We start from the raw sequence: 24,248 nt of genomic DNA, 5'->3' as shown, positions 1-24,248 counted from the left end.
CCAATGGATGGCCATATCTATGCCGGTTACACCAGCCAGAACACATGTTAAGTGTTTATGACTTTTATCATAGCAAATGTAATTGTTTTCCTCCTAGTATACTTTTTGAGCTCTGTAAGTGTAAACAAAAGGAAAGAAATTTCCATTGGATGACCATCCTTTCAGTTTCTCTGCTGCTATGTGAATAGCATTGTGCAGACCATTCCAATGGTTTTGAAAAGGGGTAACCATTGGTTTGATTTGGTTACACGGTTTAGTAAAGCACTCCCTCCCACTGCCTTAGGGTCTGTGAAAGGTCTGTGACCTGTTTAGAACTGCCAAGTGAAATGTCATGTCGCCCCTCCCAAATGGGAGTATCTGCATTCATTTGATCAGTATAAAAAATGATTGGGGATGGTGAGAGCAGTGCTTTTGAATTGCAATTTATAGCAGTTTACAAAAATGCACATTGTTGGAAAAGAAAACATGGAAGTGTTTCTTTCTAAATTGCATTACCTGTGAAATGTCATTAGTCTTTTTAGGATATTTACATCCTTTTTTAAAATTATTATTTAGGAGGCTTACTTCAACTAAGGAAAATCAGAATTTTATTATATGATCATTTTTTTAAATTTGTATTTTGGTTCTAATACCAGAATTTAAGGCACACAATGTGTCCATGTTCTTAGGATAAACATAATTTGTTGTCATTTCCACTTACTCATTCTGTAAGATGATCTTTGCTAATCAGTTGCATTAGTGGAGGATTCTCAATTATCTTTCCCAGATTCTAGAGGAGATTCATTTGCTGGTTGATGTCTTCTCTGCTGGATTTCTAATAGGGAATCTGAAACCACAGTCATATTTAATTCTCCCAGGTCTCCATTATCCTTTCAATGGTTTCCTAATGAAACTTCTTCATTGGATGAATACTTTCTAAATTATTTTACCTGTCAATTCATCTACATGTATGAACAGTTTCACAAAAGAAAATTATTTCTTTTCATGAAATGCAGACAAGAGTCCATGAACTTTATCCTGAGAGTTAAGGTAGGATGTTCAAGTTCATAAGTCTTAATACAGCCACTTGGGTTTCTGAGGTCTGGAAGTCTTGAAAACTCCATCTCTTCACCTTAGGCAGTGGGTAGAGTCAGACATTATTTTGAAGAATTCTATCAGTAAGAAAAGTTACCTCAGGAAAAAGGCCTCAGAACTTCCCTGGCTGATAATAGGAGAGAAAGAGGAGCCCTGCTTCAGAAAAGACTTGACCCAGATACACTCCCTAGCACTCCACTTTGAACCTCCCAACCATTGAAAGCTGAGCTTGTCACGTTTTTATCTTTGTTCATGTTAAGCCTTGGAATGACAGCGAGGCTCTGTGTTCCCCTCTCCCACTGCCCCGCCGGCCATAAGTGTCCACATTGACACCTACCGGTGACCGCAGGCTGCAAGTCTTTGTTGCCTTCTCCACGCTCCTGGCTTTCACTGGGATTAGCTCAGGGCCTTTGTTCCCCTTCAAAGCTGGAACATCACATCCCATGTTGTGGCTTTCCTGTCTCAGACCCCCAACGCTTTCCTCACAATTTACACACCAGGTAAATGTCCCTCCCTAGGGAGCAGAGAGCCCAGCCTGGGGTGAGGGGTGGGGAGGGCAAAACCTCCCCATCCCCAGCTTTAGAACCGCCCCCACCCCAAGTTGATTTTCTTTCCTTCTTACTCAAAATTGTCTATTTCATAAGAAGGAAAGATTGAAAACACAAACGGAAATGTAAACCTGAGTTAGGTCCTTGAACCCAAACACAAGTCCACCCCTGCCTTGTTGTATTCTCATAAAGGGCTACTAATTCTAGGGCGGTAACTTCGGAAGAAGATCATTTACTGGCCCTGGTCACAGGCACCTCAGACCGTTTCTCCAGTCTGGGACAACAGGAACACTATCTCAGGGGAAACTTCACCGGCACATGCTCCTTTAAAGGCCTTGGAGGAGCTGACCGCCAGACTGACCTGCCCCACCCTCCCCTCCAGTTTACTGAGGAGGCCCCCCCAGCCGGGGCCAGGCCTTGGAGAACCCACTGAAAGGGAGGCAAAGAGTGAAAGTGTGTGGGGAGTGGTTTAAGTACAGTTTACAAGTACTTACTTGTAAATTTACTTAAACAAGGACTTGTTTAAGTAAAGCAAATTACACCTCTTTTCATCTCTCCCTCTGTTTAGTGAGGTCAGAATATCTGGAGGAAGAATCTCGGAAGGAGAAGCAGTCAACGCCCCAGAACACCACAGAGAGCAACACGGCTGCTCCCGAGTAGCAGCAAAGAACACTGCGCTGCTCAGAGCAGGGGGTGGGGTGGGGGCAGGAAGAGGGCCCTTACCACCCTGGCGTAAGGCCTGCCTCCCTGACGAAGGACACTGTCTTCAAGGCGTTTCTAACCTAACTGTACCGTCTTCAGATGCCGCATACTCATTGGCGCACTTGAAGAGAACGCGAAGTGCGCGCTCTGCGCGCACCTTTCCAAACCCTTCAAGAAACCGCTGGCTGGTGCGTGGTGAGCGGGGCGCACAGACCGTGAGCCGCCGCCACATCCATCCGGGCGCTCCCTGGGCTCAGCAGGGCGCCCCCAGCGCCTTAGGGTGGGAAGGAACGAACTTCAATTAAAACTTAAAAGCTTGAGGCACTAACCCTGTGTCATTCCCACCTGGAATCCCTGTAACGCTAAGTCAAACTGATTTGCTGTCTACTCATCCACCAACTGATCCATAAAGACGTACCAGAAAACCTCGAAGGAGATTTTAAATGTCTTCCAAGGAGGTCCACTCTTACATAGGCGCGGGCCTCCTAGACATATCTTAAATGCCGTAAACAATTTTTTAGTAAGTGTGGAAACTCTTTGGGGTTGTGTTTCCTGGTAAGTATCGAGATGAAGATTCACGCATCTCTTCTTTCTGAATGTCAGGCACCATTTTCTGAAAGCCCGGTTTGCTTTCATCCGTGCGTAATGGTCAAACCAGCCCTTTCGGTTCCCTTGTCTACAAGTCAGGCCCGGACTGCAGCCCAGTTTCAAGATCGTAAGCTCTGGCTTACAGATTTATAAAGACGTTTATTAAATCTCAAGAAATATATTTGCGGTGGCCATCACATAAAGCTGATGTACTCTGGTGCAAAAGAAAGCTACAGAGGCGATTTGTTTGTGCGTAAAAGGCACCAGATTTAACTGGAGAGAGACGTGGTGTTTTCAACGCGAGGACACAGGGTGGCATAGCGCCCTGAAGCATTATTCGAGCTTCATCTACTATGCACTATATGCCACCGTCTCCAAAGGAGTGTTGCCCTAGAAACTTGTTTTAATCTGCTGCTATATATCAACACCTTGTTTTAGCAGTCCTTGGCTGAATTACAGTTACACAGTTTGGCGCTTCTTTCAAATTTCCTCCCATCAGTTTGGCTAAAGAAAGGAATTTTTCTCCTTTAGAAATGAATTGGCTTAATTAGTAAGTAGATTAATGGCAATTGCTGGTGAGTTGGTTTCCAGCAGAGTTTCACCAGAGAGGGTTAATCGGAGTCAGGTCTGGAAGCTTTCCCAGAACTGGCTGCCAGCCATTTCCACCAACCAATCAACCCTACAAGAAGCGGAGGAAGTGAAATAGAATTTATATTCTCTGGGCTGTTATCCTGGACGGAAATTCCTTGGAAGCAGCCTCCTGGTTGAGTGTAGGATGGACTATTTCACTTTAGAATTTTCAGAGAAACCTCGAAAGGTTTCACCTTTAAGATTTATCTGGGTACCAAAGAGGAATTTCACATGGCACAATGAGTGACTACAAAACACTGAGGGCACATTGAAAATGCTTGTGAGGCTGTTAGTCAATTTCAGGTTTTACAGAAGTTGTGCAAACCTCCCAAGTTCCACCCTAAATCTTATCTACCAGAAACTTTTTACAAACTTCAGTTGTGTGTTCTGCAGCCTTTTCACTTATTTTTTCCACAGTGATAAAAATGCATTCATAGTTTAACTTGCAGCTGCATTACTCTTGCAAAAAAAAAATCCCTGCTGAGAAATGCATATAATAGGAAAAACAGATCGGCTGGACAGCAGTGTAATTAATGCCAGAAAGGGCTGAGGCCGGTTTCATAGTTTGTCTTTTGAGGATATTAAGACGAGACCTGGTGAAAAATGACGCATGCTTTAGCATTTCAGAAAGCTGGCAACTGGCAGCGCTTTTCCTTTTTTCTTTGACTTTCTGCCTCAGAACAAAGAGGTCGGCAGAACTAGCTAGGTTGTAATGAGTTCTATGTCCCTAGCACATTAAGTGCATCATGGAAACATATTGTATCGAAATAGTTTGGAGGAGAATACCGGGGATGAAAGAGAATGGGTGCTTTGATCAGCTCCCTGGGGTCCTGAGCTCGCACAGACTGACTTGCAAGGCGTTATTCAGCTCCAGCTAGACACACTTACAACACCATTCAAAGAAATTTGCATATCTGTAATTTATCACATTGGTCCAGAACATTTTTGCAAGGTAAATAAAAGTTGGCTGAATAAAAAAAATCAATCATCGCATATATAGTGGAAACTGTGAAGCCTGTCTCCATTAAAAGCATAAATAAATATGTCCATGAAACATGATGATTTAGAGGCTGATTTTATTATAAAATGTCCTTAGAGCAACAGGTTATGTGCTGACAGAGTGGCCGCCATTTCTTTGTGCTTCTACTTTAGGGGAGTGGATGTGCAGCTTCTACTGGAATAAAGGCAGAAAGTTGAATAGATGTGTGGCTATAACCAGCCCGAGACATGCAGAGCAACATTAGTACACACTTGGAGGAGATATGAAAGGTGGTTCAGTCTCCTTAGTGTCTGCAAATTCTAAGGTTAAATTTCATTTCTTCTCCTGTTGATTTCGTTGCCAAGCCCTGGTTGCTGAATTTAGAAGCTCAAAGGGATGAAATATCCCGACATCCGGTCAATAGGAAAACTTGCTTTGGAATGCCCCATGAGAACAAGTGAAAATTTAACAGGCAGGCATTGTTCTGAGTTTTTAAACAACCCAGTTAAACAGCAAACAAGAATCTTCAACTTGACCTTGAAAAAGGCTGTGGGCCTGCAGATAATCTATCAAACAACTGTGGATGACAATGATATATTTCAAAGTATTGTCAGATGAAAAGATTGATAAATTTGCTGCTGCGAAGGGAGAACTTTGGAAACAGGCACAGGCGATTTACCGCACTCCCTCTGCAGCCTCCTCCTCGGTCCTCGCCCCCCGACCCCAACCCTACCCCTCCACCCTCCAGCCTTGGGGCCAACTGAGAGGAAGAAGGCCAGTAAATCAGCACTGTAATATTTCTTAAGGGGCACAGAAAAGCTGTGAACAGTACTTCTCATATTAAACGCAATATTTCTTTGCTTTCGTGGGGAACAAAAGTCATAGCAAGACGTCTTTATGGCCAATTCAGTCAAAGGCACATCTCCGTTCCCCCTGCAGAAAGGTCAGTGTCGTTGTGTTTGGTCCACCGAGGGGGTGTTTTCACGCTGAAAACTGAGCCAGCTGTCCCTGTCACACCCTCGCCATTGGGGAGCACGCACTAGCTATGGTTATTAGGCACATTCTACACCTGCAAAAATACCGATTTCCAAGACTTTTCAAGGAAACCCTCCCCAGTTCTCATGCCCCCCTCTTCTTTACTAAATTTTGACAACACAATTCAAGCGCTGGATGAAAGCACTGCACGCAAAAGGAAGGCTGGGGAGGAGACAGCTCAGCCAGCCCCTCGTGGTGTCTATTGAGCAGCCATCAAAAAACAAGGCATCAAGGATGTTTTCCAAAGTATGGAAAAACTTCCAAATATTTGCTTTAAGTCATCTCACATTTGTTATGTCCACACATGCTGTTGAACCCCAATATTTAGATTTATGCACCAGTGTTAGGTGTGTGTTGGGAGTGGTGGTGTAGCCCAGAGTCCTTCCTTGAGAAGTGGTTCTTTAACAAATTTTACTTGGAGTTAGCATGTCACTGACCAAGGTCAGGAGATAATTTTTTTACCCCCCAGGACTGTCCCAATTCGAGTCCACATGACTCTTTGAAAATCCAAATGCCAACACACTGTTGCTATCCATTTCACAACGCTTGCCCAACTGGATTTCATAATAAAACTCCTTCTAGAAACATCCACTAGCCAGCCTTCTCCCAGGAAACCAATTCCATAGGCTGGCACTCCAGGTGACTACCTAGCTATTTGGGGGACATTCTGTGGCCCAAACAAGAGAGGAGCTAAAGGGGATCCTGTGCAATTGCTGAAAAGAAATGGGTAAAACCAGAAATAATTCAGGAAAATTCACTCTAAGGGTGAGAATATTTCAGGCGCCAGCTCTTCCAAGATAGGAGCGGGGGCGGGGGGGGGGGGGTGGTGGTGGTGGAACTACCGTTCTCTAGGAGTACTTGGGAGTGGGGTGGGGTACTAAAGAGTCCTATCTGGCGGAAAGGGGTTGGGGGACGAGAAGGAAACGAGGGTTCAACGAGTCCGTGGTGTGTTCCTAATCCAGACCTTCGTCTAGTCCTTCCACTCAAAGTAGAAAGAGATACAGAAGTCCCCAGAGCGGCCAAATGCAGAAGTGCCCGGGACGCCTTGGTTTTCCGGGACAAAGGCAGGGGTGAAGCACACCGCGTGCCACGAGAGGCAGGGAAAGGGTGCCTCTCACTAGCAGGGACCCTAAATTCTTCCTGGCGCCTGGGGGTTTCTGCACAGCCCACCACCACCAAGCAACGCGCCGGCGCCTCTCCAAAGCGACGTCAGCGCAACAGCTTGTTGGGAACAGGTGCCGACCCCCCCACCAGGGAAAGCGTTGGCGTGAAGCGGCGGGGGTCTGCCAAAACCCAAGACCCCCCAGTGGAGCAAGGGGAGATTCCCAGGTCTCCGAAAGTAGGCGCGGGCTAGAAACCCGCGCCCCGACCGCTGCCGCTGTTTGCGCTGGCGCCTCCGCCCAGAGGCAAAACCAGCTCGCCGCAGCCTGCGCCCCGGGCCACGGGACCCTCTGTAGGCGGCCGTCCGAGGGCTTCCCGCCCGGCCAGGGGGCGTTGTTACCCCGGGTCTCCCCAAAGGAAGCCTTGCGTCCCATCTCCTGCCCTCCTTCAGGCCGTTCGGCCCCCTCTCTGCTCGCCGCTTCCTGGAGCCCCTCTTGGAGACTTCCATGCGCAAAGATTGCAGGGCTGCGGAGAGCCCGGTGCCGGACAGCCACTTCCAGCCTCGAGGGAAGACAGCCAGCTCCCGATCCCCGACTGCCCTTGGAGCACGGGCTAGGCGGGCCTCGGGGGATTCTGGTCCGACTCCACCCCAGCTCTCCGGAACCCTGGGAACGCAGAGCAGCGGGCGGGGCGCATGCGCGCCTCCGGCTAGGGTCCCTCCCCAGCCTGCCGAGTTTGGGGAAAGTTTGGTGAGGTTTGCCTCGGCAGCGGCGGATGTCCCAAAGGCCGAGTTGCCCTGGGGATGGGACCAGGAGGCCCCCGGAGTCCCGGGAGCCGGCTCGGCGGGGGCCCGAGGGCTGAAAGGCGGCAGAAGGTGGGGAAAGGGAAGCCTTTTGTGTGTGGCACAGGAGAGTCGCTTGCGCACAAACGCAGCAGCGCGCTCCGCCGCCGCCTCAGCCTCCGCCGCTGCACCTCCGCCTCCGAGGCGCTTCATTACAGCCGAGCCCTTCCCCCGCCTCCCCCCGGCCCCGGCCTTTGTTCGGCTTGAAAGTAATGCTGTGAATTAAAAGAAATGACAATATTTTCTATCTGCTTGAAAGTCCAAGAGAAGAGCCCTTGAGCTTGGCAAAAATCAGGCAAATCATTCATCATGCCACCCCGCACCTGTGGTCTTGGCATTGAAAACCCTCCAGACCTATTCCTATTAAACTTAATTATTCCCCCAAAGCACACAATGGTTGAAATGGAGCAGGTTGGAGTCTGTTTATTGGTGGTAAATGTTTTTCTGAAGATCTTCTGAATCTCATTGTTAGCTCGTTGTTTGAGGCTGCCCTCTTTCTTTCAGACTAGAGTAGCCTTGGACTTTTCAATTTTCAATCGTAACATCTGCTTAATCGTACGGATCAAAATATGGAGACACAAAACATATGTAATGGTTGATTTGTTAAATCCTGGTAATGAGTTATTAACAAGGGAAAACAATAGGCCAGGATGGTGAGAGCCTTATGGTAACAGAGTCACTTTATGTAACGCCTGACGTTTCCCTTCTTGATAAATGGAACTAAGGTCTGAGCGCCAGGTGATAGCAAGAAAATCAATGTCTTTAGGGGCCAGCACGGAGACTTTTTTTCTATGTGAAAAATTAGGAGACATAAAATTTAATTGGCTGATCAGGAGGGGGGGAAACAGTGGTCTTAAGTTTAATTGCCAGTAGGCTTAGCAAGGGAGACAAAACAAGATTTGGGCCTGTTTGTTTTCTGCACCCCAGCCTCAAGTCCAAGTGTATCATTGAAAATGTGTTTTATTATAACACATGTCATGCTTTACAGTTCCCATATTGTCTAAAGACAATAGTTAATGGTACATTAAAGACAGGCAAACCATGCCAACACGTCTTGGAGACATTGTAAGGGCCTCTCTCTTTGCTTGTTTTAGGCAGCTGCAGCCCAGGACCCAGAAGCACAAAAAGAACAAGTTTGAAATACCAGGTGCACCCTGGAGAACCACGACAGGGATTGATATGTTATAGCCCAGGACATGAACCTAGCAATAAAGATATCATTGCAATTGTCTGCGGCTTCCACGGCCTGTAAAGCCGGGAGGCCCTGAGCGGCCTGCATTCTGGCAGCCCCAGTCTCCCTCCCTGGGTTTCCCCATCTCCCTGGGCCAAATCCGAACACCTGTTGGCCAGACCCCACATCCCTGTCGTGGGAATCGCTTCCTCCGGGTGGTTCCAGATCTCAAAAAACGCAATTGGTTGTGGAATTATTTAGGACCATTCCCACAGGCTGCAGAAGGCTTTGGGAGGCGATGGGAGGGGAGGGTGAGGGAGAGAGGGAGGGCAAGGGCGCTTCCCAGAGAGGTTCTCGCCAGGGAGTGCTCAACTGGTGTTTGTTCAACCCTGCAGCTGGTACTCGGTGCCACCGAAAAGGCCCATTAATGGAAATAGGATGATTTTATGGATTTAAGAGGCTTCACACCCTCTCCACCGAGGGGCGTTAATCCTGGTCCTGGCAGATGAGCAGTCCTGGGAATCACCCTCAGCCGATTTCACAGGAGTTCCCACACGGCTCTTTGTGCGCCCTGCTCCCAGCCTGGGGCGGGGGGGGGGGGGGGGGGGGGGGGGGGGGGCGCGGAGCTCACCCTCTTTCCCACCTACTTTTTTTCTACCTTACGTGACTGAAGGGCTCCAGAATTCAACTTCTTTATGAGGGCTTTTAATTAGTCCATAGTGTGCCCTCTCTGGGAAGGGAGAGGCTTCACAAGGGGGCTCCATCGCAGAGGCCAGCCAGCTCAGGATGAGGAAGAGGGCTCCGCTCTTCTTGTCCGTATCCTCCTCCCCCACTCAGGAGCCAGCCCACTTCACCTCACCTCCAACACGAGAACCTCCTGATGGAAAAACAATGTGGAGGTTTGCTACCTTGGCTCCCAGCTTCTGAAAATGGAAAGCTGCCCTTTTGTGACATGTAATTTCTCTTAAGGCCCACATTGAGAAGATCCTGACCTCCACATCACCAGAAATGTAGGGGAGAGAGAGGGATGGGAGGAAGGGCTTTTATGGACTAGAACCCTAGGCACTCTGACACCAAGGCAGAATGGCTGAGAACCTGGAGTGGAGACCAGGAGGATGAGTGGACTGGAATTAAGGATGTGTGTCTGGTGGGAGGTGCTAAGATATGGGGGAAAGGAGGCCCTCCTCAAACTCCAATCTTTGACTTTACCGAACCCTCTTTTGTATGCCTCCCCACCCCATGACTGCTTGCAATGGAGTCTGGGCCACTAGGGAATGCCAGCTTGCCAGTGGAGATCAGAAAAGGCCTCCCTTCTGGGTTTGCAGCTTCTTTATTATGCTAAATGGACAAGGGCAGCCAGGAAGGACTTTAAACTCTTTCTCCTGGTGGTCCCAGGCTGGGTTTCAGGGCAGGGGCTGGTGAGTATTCAGAATAGGAAGGCCAAGCAGAGTGTCTCCACAGCCATCCAGAAGCTTGGCTTACTGAGTTATTTTCATATGCATTTTTGTTTAAGTTGGAAGAAAAATCTGGACTTAGAAGAACCGCTGAATACCTGCCACTCAAGCTGCCCCCACAACAATCCTTCCAGTGCCAGGCTGGATTTACTGGCCAGAGTTGCCCCAGGCCAGAGGCTCTCCAGCCTGGCGCTGCCACCGGGAGAGCTGCTCCTGCACCAAGCAGGGCGCAGCTCGGCCTCTCTGACGCCAGAGGAGACCCTGAAATGATATGTTTGTTCTGCTGCTACCGCTGCTTTTTTTTTTTTAAGAATTGCTACACTAGGATGAATGGATTATGAGTAAATAAAAAGAAGCTGTCAGTCTCTTTGAAGGTTGTGTTTAAAGGGACTTGCCAAGTCAGGACAGAAGAGTGACAAGATAGAGACCCTGGTGTTTTACATGCTCAGCCTGGCTCTTCCGCTTCATCTGCACCGCACTAAAGGGTGTCGTTGAAGCATTGAATCACAAAAAAAGTGGCACGCAAAATAAAAGGTGCCACATCACAATGATGGTAGTGTTTGAAGGGCAGAGTGCCACATCCCCTAATCCAATTGAAACGCAGGTCTACGCAGCCGACGTAAACAGTACAGAACTTACATAACTTATAATTAAGTTGAAGTCTGCCTACCATTTGACTTTCTAATGAGTGTAATGAGATTACATGCCTGATAGAAGCACTTGTGCAAAAGCAACTTTCGTGTTTAATGAGGCCCTAATACAGGACAAAATCGAATTATTTTCTCTCGTTCCCAAATTCTTCCTCCAGTGTGAAATCTCCATCTTTTTAGGGGGAGGGACGAGTGGGGCTGGAAGGGGTGAGAGGGTCCATGGTCAAGGGCCTCCTGGGAGCTTGGCGACCCAGAATCTCCGCGCGTCTGGCCAGACCGCGCTGCGGGTCGGGCTCGCGGCCTCGCTTTAATTGCTCTTGGATGACGTCCATGGCACCCGCGGCGCGCGGGGAACCCCTCAGTGGGTCTGAAACTAGGTTAAAGCAATTAGCATGCTGCCGACATATTGTCCCTCGGAAGGGCCTTGGGTACCAAGGGAGATGCGCCATCGTACCTTGGCCGACCAGGCGGCTGCGGGCCGGGGAGTGGCATCTCGGTTCCCCAGGGCCTGCGGGGCGCCGGCGTTGTGGATCAGCCAGGAAGAGCGCGCGGGACGCGCGAGACCTTGCTCCGCGCCTCCCGCTCCGCACCCGCGCGGTCCGAGCGCGCGCGGGGTACCGCACTCTGAGCCGCGCGCCCAGACTCCCGCTCGCAGCCGAGCGCTCCCTGAGGGCCAGGGAGGTGCCCCTAGAGGCCTCGGAGATTAGTCCAAACCCTAGCTTCCCGGGCGCTCCCCGCTGCGCCCTCGCGCCTCTCCCCTTCGCTAGGGGGCGGCTCTCCGCCGGAGCCTCGCCTTCACCCCAGGCTGCTTGCCTCAAAGAACTGGATTCTGCTGGAGGCAAAACCGAGTCAATTTCAGAAATTACCCAGTTGCAGAAGCGGCAGAGAGGGCGTGCTCCTTTCTTGTCTTATCCCAAAGACCCTGGGTTTTGTTGGGAAACATCCGAGAGGGGGGTCTCCGGCCTCAACCTGGTGGCTTTTCTCATTTCCTTTGAGTATATCTGAGTTCCATGTACCTGATGCTGTAACTGCAGAAGGGATGGGTCACAGGGCAGCTTAGCAACCCCTTCTCCCCAGCCCTTGGAAGCAGAAAGGCGTCTTCCCTTCGCTAGCCCAGAAATTAGCCCACTGTCGCCACCGGACCCACAGTGTCCACTTTATACACTATGATTACGCAGGATGCCCAAGACCTTGGATAAGTCAAATGTCTCCCAGCCTTAGCTTTCCCATCTGAAAGAATGAGAGCAACAAACACTCCGTGACCCATTTGCTTCCTAGGGTTTTAGGACTGGGATGCAGAGGAAGGGCTCTCCCAGTGAGGCCTAATCCTCTAACCCACTCCCTTTAAACTAAATCTAAAAGGTGTCTCTTCCTGTATAGCTTCGTTTGGGGTCTCTGATTCAGTTTTTTTTTTTTTCCTTTTTACAAAGTAGGTTAATTCATCTTTAATTTAAAGATACAGCTACACCTATCAAGTTTAAAACAACTTTTAGAAAACGGTATGAATAGCATTTATTAACATTGCTTAGAAATAAACCGTATCTGTCAATAAATTAGCATGACGTTTTCTGGTCAGAGTTCTTCCAATAATACAGAGTTCTGCCAAAGGTGCTGGGTAAGATCATAGACTATTGCATATTTTAAGAAAATCAGGATAAATTATATAAATTATATATTTAAAAAGAGATCATCTATTTCATTAACTCAACAGGATAATAAATAGATAAATAACAAACAGTTGATTGCCATTAGAAAAATGTGATTCTTAAGTTACATTTACATTATAGATATTTACATGTACAATATGCACACAGACGGAAGCGCGTCCTCAGGCAGGTCTGACTCTTCTCAGGACACAAACTCGAAGGGCGGTTCGTTTTCTATGTTGTTGAAGGAAGACTTGCTGTTGAGTTTTCTGGGGTCCTCTGGGGTCCACACTTTGGCTGTTCGGATAATATTTTGTTCTTTGAGTTGTTTTTCATCAGTCCAAGAGAGAGAGTGTCCTGCAAGGGGAGGGAGGCCATAATCCGGGTCGCTGGGGGAGGGGGACCCTGAGGGGGTGAGAGGAAGAAAAAAAAAAAAAACCAGATTGTGAATGTCCAACTCTGCTCCCAGCACTGCCCCTCCGGTCCTCCGAGATCCCCTTCTGGGCGCTTTGACAGACAGGCGTCTTTGGTTACTCTGAACAACACTCTCCACCTCGCGAGCCCCCAGCGCCCTCATCCCGCAATCCCAGAAGTTGCAAGTCTATCCGGGACGCGCACCCTCAGGGCCGCTGTCAGAGTGGCGGAAAAACCTCAGAAACGCCAACTCCGGTTCAACGTGGCCGGTACCCACAGCCCGCCCGTCTGTGCGTCCGTCAGTCAGCTGGTCGGTCCGTTCACCCAGCCCCCGCCCCGGGACCTTCCCGTTCCCGTCCCCCGCACCCTCTATGAGCTGTGAGGCGGACGCACTTACGAGTACCCCGGTGGCAGATGATGACCTTCTGGGCCTGGCTGCTCGGGCAGTCCGCGCCCAGGCGCCCTCCGCCGCCGGGCCCCCTGCCGCCGCCCGCGCCGCCGCCGCGCAGGGGCAGGTCGGCCTGCACCAGTTCGCTGAGGAAGTTGATGTAGCCGATGGCCAGGCGCAGCGTGTCCACCTTGGAGAGGCGCTTTTCGTAGGGCAGCGTGGGGATGTGCGAGCGCAGCCCCTCGAAGGCGTCGTTGATGGACTGCATGCGCCGCCGCTCGCGCACGTTGGCAGCCTGCCGCAGCTGCTGCAGCTCCGCCTCGGAACGCACCCGCCGCCGCCGCCGCGCAGCCGCCGCCCCGCTCAAGCCACGCAGCCGCGCCCTTGGGGACAGCGCGGCCGCCCCGGCGCACCGGTAGGCCAGGCACGAGGGCGGAGAGCCGGGCGAGTAAGGGAAGCCGCCGGGGGGCGCCCCCGCCTCGCAGCAGTAGCCGCCGCCGCGGCTGTCCTCCGGCTCTCCAGAACCCCCCGGGGGCGGCGGGGCGAGTGCGTGGGGGGCCGCCGGAGGCGCGGACTGCAGCAGCAGGCACGCCTCGTCGCGGTAGCAGTACTCGTGCAGCTGGTGGCTGAGGAACTCCACCTCGGCCTGCTCGTCGGCCAGTAGCTCATCGCCGTCCTCCAGAGGGTCCCGAGAAGACTGGTCGGTGAAGAAGTCCTCCTCGTCAAAGTAAGAGGACGGGAAGGCGTCCAGGCCCCCGGGGAAGTGCTCTAGCAGCACCGCGTCCATGCTCTGCGCCGCCGAGGGCCCGGGGGACTGCGGGCCTAGGGTAGGGGTGTTCTCTGGAAGTTTGCGGCTGCAGCTCGGGCTCGTCGGGCAGCCCCCGCCCTCCCGGTCTGGCGCGGGAGGCAACGAGGACCGCCCCACCCCCGCCCCGGCCTTCCTGGAGTGCCCGCGGCCGCTGCGCTCTGGACGGCGCCCGCGCGGCGTTGGGGAGGGCTGTGGCGACCGGCTGAAGCTGAGGGCCGGCACGCGAGGATTCTTATAACTACATCCACAGGCGCGTGCCAGGGACCCGCGGCGCCAGCCAATCACCAAGAGCGGGGTGCCGGCGGGGAGGGGGCCGGGAGGCCGGCTGGGGCCGGGGAGGCTTTCCTCCCGAAGGGAGCTCCCGGGGCGAAGGGGAGGCGGGGCCGCGCGGCCCGGGGCTCTTCACGCCCCTCCCCTCCCCTCCTCCGGCGAGTACCTGCCGGGCGAGCGGCTCCAGGGCACCTGCGGCCCCCGGCGCCCGCCGCCCGCTGGCGCGCGCTGCGCCCAGCCGGGCCCTTCCGTCCCCGGGCTGGGGAAGTGGCGCGCGGCGTCTCGGCGCAGCCACAAAACGCCCTAGGGGGGCGCGTCCGCGTCCCGGACGGCGGGAGCGTCTCAGGCGGAGCTCGCTGCTCCTCCGGGGTTGGCGCAGCGACTGCGGGCAGCCTGGACAGTGCCGGCGGTGGGTTTCGCCACCCCCACCCCCGGAGCGCGAGCGGGCCTCTGGCCTTCTGTCTCACCGCCGACCCTTGCCAGGACTCTGGTCAAGTTCGCACAGCGTGTGCCGCTGGGGTTGGAAGGTGATGCGGCGCCTCTCCAGGCGCGGCGCGGGTTTGAGGGGCGCGCGCCTGCCCGGCGCTGCCCGGGATCCTGACTCCGGTGCCCCGTGCTCTGCGGCCGGCCTCTCCTCCCCTCCCTTTCCCCGCCCCGAGGGAGAAGCGGGAACGCTGGAGAGGCCGCCTCCGAGAGCGGCTCGGCAGGGCACATTTCTTGTGAGACCCTAGGGGTCCGGAGCAATAAAACCGGATACAAAGGGACTCAGTTGAATCGTCTGTTTTGGAGCAGTCCGAGGGAGGGCATGGAAGTAAATGGGCAGAGTGTGAACCGTTTTCAAAGCCAGAGTCGCCCACCTTTCCGACTGACCACCGGGACCATCCTTGAACGACTTTTTCCTTTCCTTCCCGACCTTAAAAAAAATAAAATAAAATAAACAACACACACATATATATACCAAACACAAAACATTTGTACTCTGGCCCATGACAGTATTACAGCGATGCAACACGAATTCCTCTGTTGAAAAGTAACAAACACTTCCAAGGTCGAGGCAATTCTGTTAAAAGCTAAGTTCCAGAGGGTTCAGAAGTGCAGCCGACCGCGCGAGTTCTCTCAACAGAAGACAGAGAGCCATTGCCTTCCTGGGTCAGCCACTTCCTTTTTCAGACACTTGTCCCACCAGAGGCTTCTTCTAGTGGGTGTTTGAACTCCTCTCAAAAGCATGTCTCATAGAACAGCGATTTTAACAGGCATCCTAGTTTTAGAAATTTACATTGTGTTTAACTGAATCCTGAAACCAAAAAAAGTTAAGGGCAAAAGATACATAAGAACACCAGAGATTACCTTGAACCGCCAAGGACACAGAGAATTTTAACCCAAAGACTTACTGTTTTCCAGCCAGTTCTTTCCTTTGTTAGCTCATCCTTCCTAGTGAGGTGATTAAGTTAAACTGAGGCAAATGTGAACAGTTTTCCTGTGTTCAAGACTGGGCTGCAATTTCCTGTATTTAGATTTATCTTTCTCACCCCAACGAAAGGGAAGCTGTTTGGGAAGAGGAGTTCAAGACCCTAGATCTAGCCAACTGTTGGTGGCCCTTCCTCCCCTCCCCTCCCTTGGTTAGATTAAAACCCAGTAGGGACAAGCTCTTGGATCAATCTGAGGCATAGAGAATAACCAGACTTCAAAGCCTTATCCGAAGTATTGATAATCATTCAGTGGAGGAAAGACTGGGGTTCCAGCCTACATAGGCTCTCTTTAAGAGGCTGAGACACCTTCTCTGATGGATACAGATGGCTCTTGAGAAAATGTGTCATGCATATGTCAGGGAGCAGGGGCTGGGGGACACAGGGAGTCTGTAAGGGTATATTTGGGGGATCTTTATACCCAGTGTGATTTTAACAGTCAGAGTCCACAGAAAATCATCTTCCATATGCTTGATGAGTTTATAGAAGGGCCCAGAACTTTACCTTGGGCACCCAAGTGAACTATGGGCACGTCCAGTGCTGGTGGGAAAGTTTACTGTCCTGTGAAGCTGAGCAGAGCTAGTGTGGAGGTTCTGGGCAGCTCCTAGGGCTGCATAGATGAGCCTGGAGGAAGAGGAAAAGAAAAGATAGTCACTTGATCCCTCCTTGCCCTTTCCCTCCCTACCCCCACCATTTTTTCCCTTAGAGAACTGTCTGCTGACTGGTCCTTTGGGGAAGCAAGGGTCAGGCCTGCAGATGTTGATACTGGGGTGCTGGTGTGGGCTGGCATGCTCACATACACACACACCCATGCACACACACACACACTCTGTCCTTAAGTAAGACATGATTGTTCTTTTCTCTACTAAAAAGAAGAAAGGCTTCACTGATAATAAAGGGAATTTTCTCTGGGTCACTGGAGGTCACAACAGTGTGGATGGCTGCCCTCTGCCTCTCGAAGCAACAGGTTGGCGGAGGAGATGGCTGGGACAGAGCTGTCTACAGACTCCAGCTCTCATTCCTCCCCCGCACTGCCGCCCACCCCACCCCACCCCACCCCACCCCACCCCACCCCCGCCCCAGTTGTGCACACCCCGGGTCCTCTAGGCAGTGGGGGAGTGTGGAATCAAGAACACAAGGTTTCAGGTACTTCAGGGCGGAGGGACAGGGCTGGTCCCAGAGCCAAAAGTTTCTCCACCATCTGCTAAGCCCAAAGCTTCTCTGCTCTATGCTCTGTCCTCAAGAGAGACTAACCTTGTTCCTGCCTCAGTATGAAACATCTGGCCCCTAAGGTTGGACAGTGGCGAGGTGCTTGACTTTTTTTTTAGCGTCAGATCCTGGTGAAGCCTTGAGATTGTTTTCAAGTCTCTCAGAGGCACCTGTCCTCCTAGGCCCAGAAGGCTCCTACCACACTGCCTTTGGGGCTGCCAGAAGCCTCAGGCCATCTTTAAGCTTCTCGGTTTCAGGAGAATGTCTGGCAAGGGCTGGGGGCATTGCTGTGTCTGTCTGCCCTTGTGTCCATCGTCTCTGTCTCTCTCAGCTCTCTGTCTGTCTCAGGGGTCACCGACCTGAATACTTGCTCCTTGCTTTCCCAGAAAACATTTCTAGAGTCTTCCCTTGGCTTTTCAGAACCATGACTGGAGGGTTGGAGCCCAGATCCCTGTCTCCTGCCCAGAATGGATTCTTGGCAAAGCAGCCATAAAGGCTGGGGCTCCAGGTTCTCCATCGTTTGCCCCGCCTTCGTGTGGCTCCACAGTGCTGGACACTCCTTGGCACATGTCCTCCCTGCAGGAGAAATAGGGTGCGGGTGTCTCCCCACCAGCATCCCATGCTCCTCACTTAGTGCTTGCAAGCAGGTGTGTGTGATTCATGGTCTGTCTCCCAACTTGAAAATGGGTCCATGTTAATTTCTCATTGACCTAAATTGTCCCCGTTCCCCACTCTTGAACACAAAGGTGATACCAGGTGGCTGAATTGTGCTCACAAGTGTCTTATTTCCCCTTTCTTTACCATTCCCCTCCCCCATTCTATGAAAACTTTCTCTTTTCGCTTGAGGGCCCTTATCAACCCACCTTCATTGGAATGATGATGCTGAAAGGCCTCTGAAGCCCAGAAAAGTCTGGTGAGTTCCCTAAGGTCACACAGCAGGTTACTATCAATCCCAGTCCACGCCAGCCCAGTGCTGGTTCCACTGGCTGCTGAGAGCAGATTCATAAAAGGTGAATTTATATTGATGTGCAATGTAATCGGCCTGGGTCCCATTCTGAGCCAGCCCAGATTACCATACACCCACCACCTTCCTGGCTCTCCAGAGTCCTTGCTACACTGTGGATATCACCACACCTTCTGATGTGCTGAGAAAGGAATCACTGAATGGTGCAATTTCCAGCATCAGACAAAGAATACAGAATTAAATATGGGCTCATGGGACTTTCTCTGCCCCCCAAAGTCGCACTATATAGATTATGGATGATTTTTCCACTCAGAAATTGCACTCTGATCAGGTGCCATCTTATTCCATCCTGGAAAGGACTGGCCTAGTGGATGCCAGACTCCTTGACATGACTTCAAGGGCCTTCCTTAAACTAGCCCTGCCTACCTATCATCTTCCTCATCTTCTCTTTACTTTACCCTTTATTAACTTCCCGTGTCTTCCAATGCCACAGTGACTTCTCTCTAGTTTTCTTTTTAAAATTTCTTGCATTAAATCAATTAATTTGGCTGCACCAGGTCTAGTTGCCGAACGTGGGATCTTTGTTGCAGCACAAGGGTGCTAGTTCTTCTAGTTATAGCATATGGCATCTTTAGTCTCGGCATGCCAAGTCTTAGTTGCAGCACGTGGGATCTGGTTCCCCCACCAGGAATTGAAACTGGGCCCTGAGTCTCAGCCCCTGGACCACGAGGGAAGTCCCTCTCTCTGGCTTTCTACTGTGCTTCCTACTAGCCTGCTGCTGCTGCTGCTAAGTCACATCAGTCGTGTCCGACTCTGTGCAACCCCATAGACTCAACCTACCAGGCTCCTCCGTCCATAGGATTTTCCAGGCAAGAGTCCTGGAGTGGGTTGCCATTGCCTTCTCCATCCTACTAGCCTGAGCTCCTTGGTTTGGTTTGAAGCCCTTATGTTTATCACAGGATGGGTGGAAGGAATAATACAAAGGTAGAAAAGATGGAGATGAACATTTTGGAGGGCTTTTACTTCTGTTTATCCCTTGTCCTCAAAATGCTGCTGGAGGACATCCTCCTTATTTCAACCACTGAACAGAAGAAACTCGGCCATAAACCTAGGGCTACGATGGTCCGTCAGAGAAGGGGACCAAATGCCGCCCAGGCTGGCTGACTCCATCTCTCACTTGCCTTACATAGCATCTTCCTGCCCCTCCTGTCTCTACACTGAATGTAGCTGATGAAATATGATTTTCACATGGACCCTCTTGTTTGCTAACACAGCTCTGGGAGATGAACTGGTCAGGTGTTTTGATTGTTTGCAAGCAGTTAGATTCAGAAAGACTCAGTCAGCACCCTGGAGTGATACAGCTGGCAACATGGAGCCACAAGAGCAGAAATGTAGGTTTCCAGCACGAGGGTGTGGGGAGGGGTCAGCGTTGTTTTCCAGGGTTTCCGTCAGACATTATCCACTCTGAAGCTACTCAGCCTTAAAGAGAAAAAGAAGAAGCTGAGCTGTGTCCCACCTGGGAATGAGGGCAGGACGCACGCAGCTGCCGTGAAACAGACTGAAAAGGCCAATACCCAACACCCACTACATTCCTTCTTGCATTTCCCATCGTTAAACATTAATCTTTGGAGGGAGAAACACCAAAACGCTGATATACTTCTCCAAATAAGTGTTTTCTGGCATGCCATGGTTTGTTTGATGAATAAAGCTTCTGAGCTTTGTCCTTCAGTCTTGTTATTCCAAAAGGTGTTTGGTCTTTAGTAAGGTAAACATAGCAGGTCATTATAATCAGACTTCTGTGTTTTGGCCTCCATGGTGAGCAGTGAAAAGGAAAAAAAAAATTAATGAAATTTGGAGCTTTTTTCTGTTTGTTTCTCTTTAAAGCTGTATTGTTTGTTTGTTTGTTTCATGTCCATCCATAGGGCCTTAGTGAATTATGGTTCTATACTGTGGAAAATTTGGGCTTCCCAGGTGGCACTCGTGGTAAAGAACCCTCCTGCCATTTCAGAAGATGTAAGAAACATGGGTTCAATCCCTGGGTCGGGAAGATCTCCTGGAGGAGGGCACAGCAACCCACTCCAGTATTCTTGCCTGGAGAATCACATGGACAGAGGAACCTGGTGGGTTACAGTCCATGGAGTCACAGAGTCAGACATGACTGAAGCCACTTAGCATGCGTGCATTGTGGAATAGTCAGCTTCCATAACAGAATAAGAATGGATGTAACAATGTGAAGTGATCTCCAGGATACATCATTAAAGTGAAAGGAACAAGAATAGCTAGTATTTTTGCATTAAAAAAAGAAAAAAGAAGGCAGTGAGTATATGTGAAAGCATTGTTATGCAGCCATCCAATAACTCTAGATGGAGATGCCAGAAACTGATGACATTAGCTTCACTGAGAAAGGAACTGAGTGGCTAGTGGATAGACTTTTTCTTTAAAAAAGAGAAAAAGTTTTTTTGGCTGAGTCTCCATTACTGCATGCGGGCTTTCTCCAGTTGTGGCGAGCGGGGGTGCTCCCTGGCTGTGGTGTGCAGGTGTCTCACCGCGGTATCTTCTCTTGTTCTGGAACACGGGCTCTAGAGTACAGGCTTAGTCATTGTGGTGCACGGGCTTAGTTATTCTGCAGCATGTGATATCTTCCCAGTGCAGGGATCAAACCCATGTTCCCCGCATTGTCGGGCAGATTCTCAACCACTGGACTACCAGGGAGGTCCTAAAAGAAAGTTTAAATTATCCATTAAGCCCACCGCATTGTTTGCATGGTCCCCAGACTCCACGTGGCTGCTGCCAACGTTTTGGTCTCTTTCCTCTGGTGTTTTTAGTTTTATGTCTTGCACTTTTCACTTGACCATCTCTCACCACCATTTCCCCGTATCTTTACTTTAACAGACAGGTTTTAATGGTGGCATGATGGACTGTAGGACTTCACCATCAGATAATTTCATTTTCACTTGAAGGACCACTCACTCCTACGAACTCACAGTTGAGTCTCTCTCAGAATAGCCTTTGTGTTCCGCTTGTGGACTGACTTTCTTCCTTGCCTAGCAGACCACTGATTGTGATTCCCTTGGAAATTTTCCTACCTCTTCTCATTGATACTTTAGCTTTCACTCTTTTCAATGGTCCTGAAAACATAGGGTACTACAGTGGCATTTTATTCTTGTTCCTTAAAATCCTGCCTAGAACAAAACTCTCCCTCAGCCAGGTTAATCTGTACTTGAAGAAGCTTATGCTGGCTGGTGCCCAGCTCAAGCAGGCATGTGCCTACTATCAGTCAAGTGTGTGTATGCTCAGTCACTGAGTCCTGTCCGACTCATTGCAACACTATGGACTGTGGCCCTCCAGGCTCCTCTGTCCATGGGATTCTCCAGGCAAGAATACTAGAGTGGGTTGCTATGTCCTTCTCCAGGAGATCTTCCTGTCCCAGGGATTGAACTCACATTTCTTAGGTCTTCTGCACTGGCAAGCGGGTTCTTTACCACTAGCACCACCTGGGAAGCAATTCCAGTTATTTAGAAAAGTTGCCTATAAGTCTGGAATACAGTTTTTATGCTTGAACATTCCAAGAAATAAGCACTCTACACAGACCTTAGGTGTTTTTTCTTTTTAATATTTATTTATTTGGCTGCACCAGGTCTGAATTGTGGCACATGAGACCTAGTCCCTAACCAGGAATTGAACCCATGCCCCTTGCTTTGGGAGCATGCAGTCTTAGCCACTGGACCACTGGGGAAGTCCCTAGGCCTCAGGTTTTGCCACCACAGGACCCCTCTCAGATTGGACCATGCTAGAGGTTTGAGCCTATTTTTGTTGCAGAGAAAAGGGCATCCCACCATCCACTGGCCCCCCAGAGAGGCTGGGAAGCACAGAGCTCATAAGTATAGGCTCCGAAGACTGGCTGCCTGGATTCCAGCTGCCCTGCCACTGACTAGCTGTTTGGGCAAGTTAGCCAACATCCCTGAGCCTCCACGCCTGCATATACAAGAAGAAATTATTAATATAACACTACTACCTCAGGACTTCCCTGGTGGCCCAGCGGTTAAGACTTCACCTTCCAATGCAGGGATTTCAGGTTCAGTCCCTGGTCAGGAGCTAAGATGCTACGAACTTTGAGGTCAAAAAACTAAACATAAAAAACAGAAGCAATATTGTAACAAATTCAATACAGACTTTAAAAAACGGTACACATTTTTAAAACATCTTAAAAAATAACAACAACTACCTCATTGAGTTATTGTGAGGATTAAGTGAGTTAACAAATACAAACATCTACTCAGCGCCAGGCAGAGTAGTGTTTGTCTGACTTTATTTGCTCATTTCTGTTTATTTATTTAGCAGCAGTAGGTTTGTTGGGCTTCCCTGGTGGCTCAGATGGTGAAGAATCTGCCTGCAATGCAGGAGACCTGGGTTCGATTCCTGGGTTGGGAAGACCCCCTGGAGAAGGGAATGGCAACCCACTCCAGTATTCTTGCCTGGAGAATTCCATGGATGGAGGAACCTGGAGGGCTATAGTCCATGGGATCACAAAGAGCCAGACACAACTGAGTGACTAACACAAAGCAGGTTTGTAGGCTCAGTAAACATTGGTGGAGTGGATGAGAATGGATCATTAAGTATACATAGGAGTCATTAGTCAAGTAGGAGTCATTCCTCTTGGCTTCACCCACCTCTATGTGATCTCCTGGATTTATAGTGGACCAGTATCAACAAGGGCTTCCCAGGTGGCTCAGTGATCAAGAATCTGCCTGCCAATTCAGGCGATGCATGTTTGATCCCTGGGTCTGGAAGATTCCCTGGAGAAGGAAATGGCAACCCACTCTAGTGTTCTTGCCTGGAGAAGCCCATGGACAGAGGAACCTGGCGGGCTACAGTCCATAGCGTCATAAAAAGCTGGACATGACTGAGCAACTAAGCAATGAGAACAACAACAAATACCAACAAATCTATCACCCAACACTGAGACTGACTCACCACAGACACTGGAAGAAGCACCGGATCTCTATTCAGCTGTTCTGACAGCTTTGGGAGGCAGTTAGGATTAGGCCTGGTGACAGTATCTTGCTAATGCTCTTGGTTAGAAGTGGGGGGAGCTGGAAAAGTGGTCCATTCACAGAGGATGCCCCCACAGCAAAGCCTGGGAAGGCATGGAGCAGGATGCCAGCCCTTAGCTGGGGGCGTTCACGCAGGCCCGTCTCTGCTGCTTCTCATTTGCACCGTCCTCTCCAGAGACACTGGTTAGCTGAACAAACACCAGGGCCTAGAAGGCAGGAACAGGGCGAGAGCTGGAATTCCTCTCTTACTCCTCCCTCCTCACCAGCCCTGCAGAGAGAAGCCAGACACCTTTCCTTACCTGCAAGGAAAAACTAGCCAGGCTTGTTACAGAAAGTGGTCGCTTTGTAATCCGCCCCTGCCTCTGTATTTATAATAGCTCATATTTATAGACTTTTCCCTCTTCATAACTAAGGGACGCTTTCCATACCCAGGAGTTTGATTTTCCTGAGGAGCGTCCTATCACTGGACCTCTCTCATTTTTGCAGATCCATACTTCTCAAAGGAAGGCTTCACAAGTCAATTATAATTTTTAAAAATATACACTTACTTTTGCTGCTCTGCATCTGCTGCACGAGGGCTACTCTAGTTGCCATGCATGGGCGCCTCATCGCTGTGGCTTCTCTTGTTGCAGAGCAGGGGCTCTAGAGTGCAGCCTCAGTAGCTGTGCTGCACCGGCTTACTTGCCCCAAGGCATGTGGGGTCTTCCCTGACCAAGAATTGAACCCAGGTCCCCTGCATTGGAAGGCAGATTGTTATACACTGGGCCACCAGGGAAGTCCAATTATAACTTTTTCCCCCAATCTTGTGACCGTGCATAGATGGTAACTGTTTTTTTAGACATATTTATTTACTTGGCGGCACTGGGTTTTAGTTGTGGCATGTGGGATCTTTAGTGGTGGCATGTGAACTCTTGGCATGTGGAATCTAATTCCCTGACCAGGGATGGAACATGAGCCCCCTGCGTAGGGGGCAAGGAGTCATTAGCCACTGGGAATGTGGTCTAGTCGTTAGACCATCAGGGAAGTCCCTGGAGATGATAATCTTAAAAAATGCTGACAACAAAGGGTGATCATATTCTGGTCCACCTGAATGGCCACCCGAAAACTTAGCCCCACCTTGAACTTGGAGTCTGAACCTGAATTTATATTTAAGACTGTGGTGTGTGCTTTATGTTCTAAGTTGCTTCAGTCGTGTCCGACTCTTTGCAACACCATGGACTATAGCCCACCAGGTTCCTTTGTCCATGGCATTTTCC

At 50.3% G+C, this 24,248-nt stretch overlaps 2 protein-coding genes across 2 annotated transcripts in view; one reads left to right on the top strand and one right to left on the bottom strand.

The window, feature by feature from the left end:
• C13H10orf67 (chromosome 13 C10orf67 homolog) overlaps positions 1 to 2,652 on the top strand; it is a 104,219-nt gene extending 101,567 nt beyond the window's left edge. Inside the window, exon 17 of the mRNA XM_069547431.1 lies at positions 2,191 to 2,652. Within this exon, the coding sequence (XP_069403532.1) occupies positions 2,191 to 2,282 (92 nt within the window). The 3' untranslated portion in view covers positions 2,283 to 2,652. The remainder of the gene's footprint in view (positions 1 to 2,190) is intronic.
• A 9,608-nt stretch (positions 2,653 to 12,260) lies between these two features.
• PTF1A (pancreas associated transcription factor 1a) lies at positions 12,261 to 14,230 on the bottom strand. Its single transcript, XM_069548853.1, has 2 exons — positions 13,231 to 14,230; positions 12,261 to 12,824 (listed from the first exon to the last, which is right to left on the bottom strand). The coding sequence occupies exons 1-2, from the start codon at positions 14,006 to 14,008 to the stop codon at positions 12,622 to 12,624; spliced, it is 981 nt and encodes a 326-aa protein (XP_069404954.1). The 5' UTR covers positions 14,009 to 14,230; the 3' UTR covers positions 12,261 to 12,621.
• Between the last annotated feature and the right edge of the window lie 10,018 nt (positions 14,231 to 24,248).

Source organism: Ovis canadensis, chromosome 13 (genome assembly GCF_042477335.2).
Source record: "Ovis canadensis isolate MfBH-ARS-UI-01 breed Bighorn chromosome 13, ARS-UI_OviCan_v2, whole genome shotgun sequence".
Lineage (NCBI taxonomy): Eukaryota > Metazoa > Chordata > Mammalia > Artiodactyla > Bovidae > Ovis > Ovis canadensis.
Note: the sequence above shows the minus strand (reverse complement) of the source record. Positions and strands in the feature narration are given on the sequence as shown.

Excerpts from the sequence above, each read along its gene's own strand:
- PTF1A (XM_069548853.1), bottom strand. The coding sequence starts at position 14,008 with ATGGACGCGGTGCTGCTAGAGCACTTCCCCGGGGGCCTGGACGCCTTC. Across the intron at positions 12,825-13,230 it reads CATCTGCCACCGGGGTACTC|GGTCCCCCTCCCCCAGCGAC; the intron begins GTAAGTGCGTCC and ends TCACCCCCTCAG.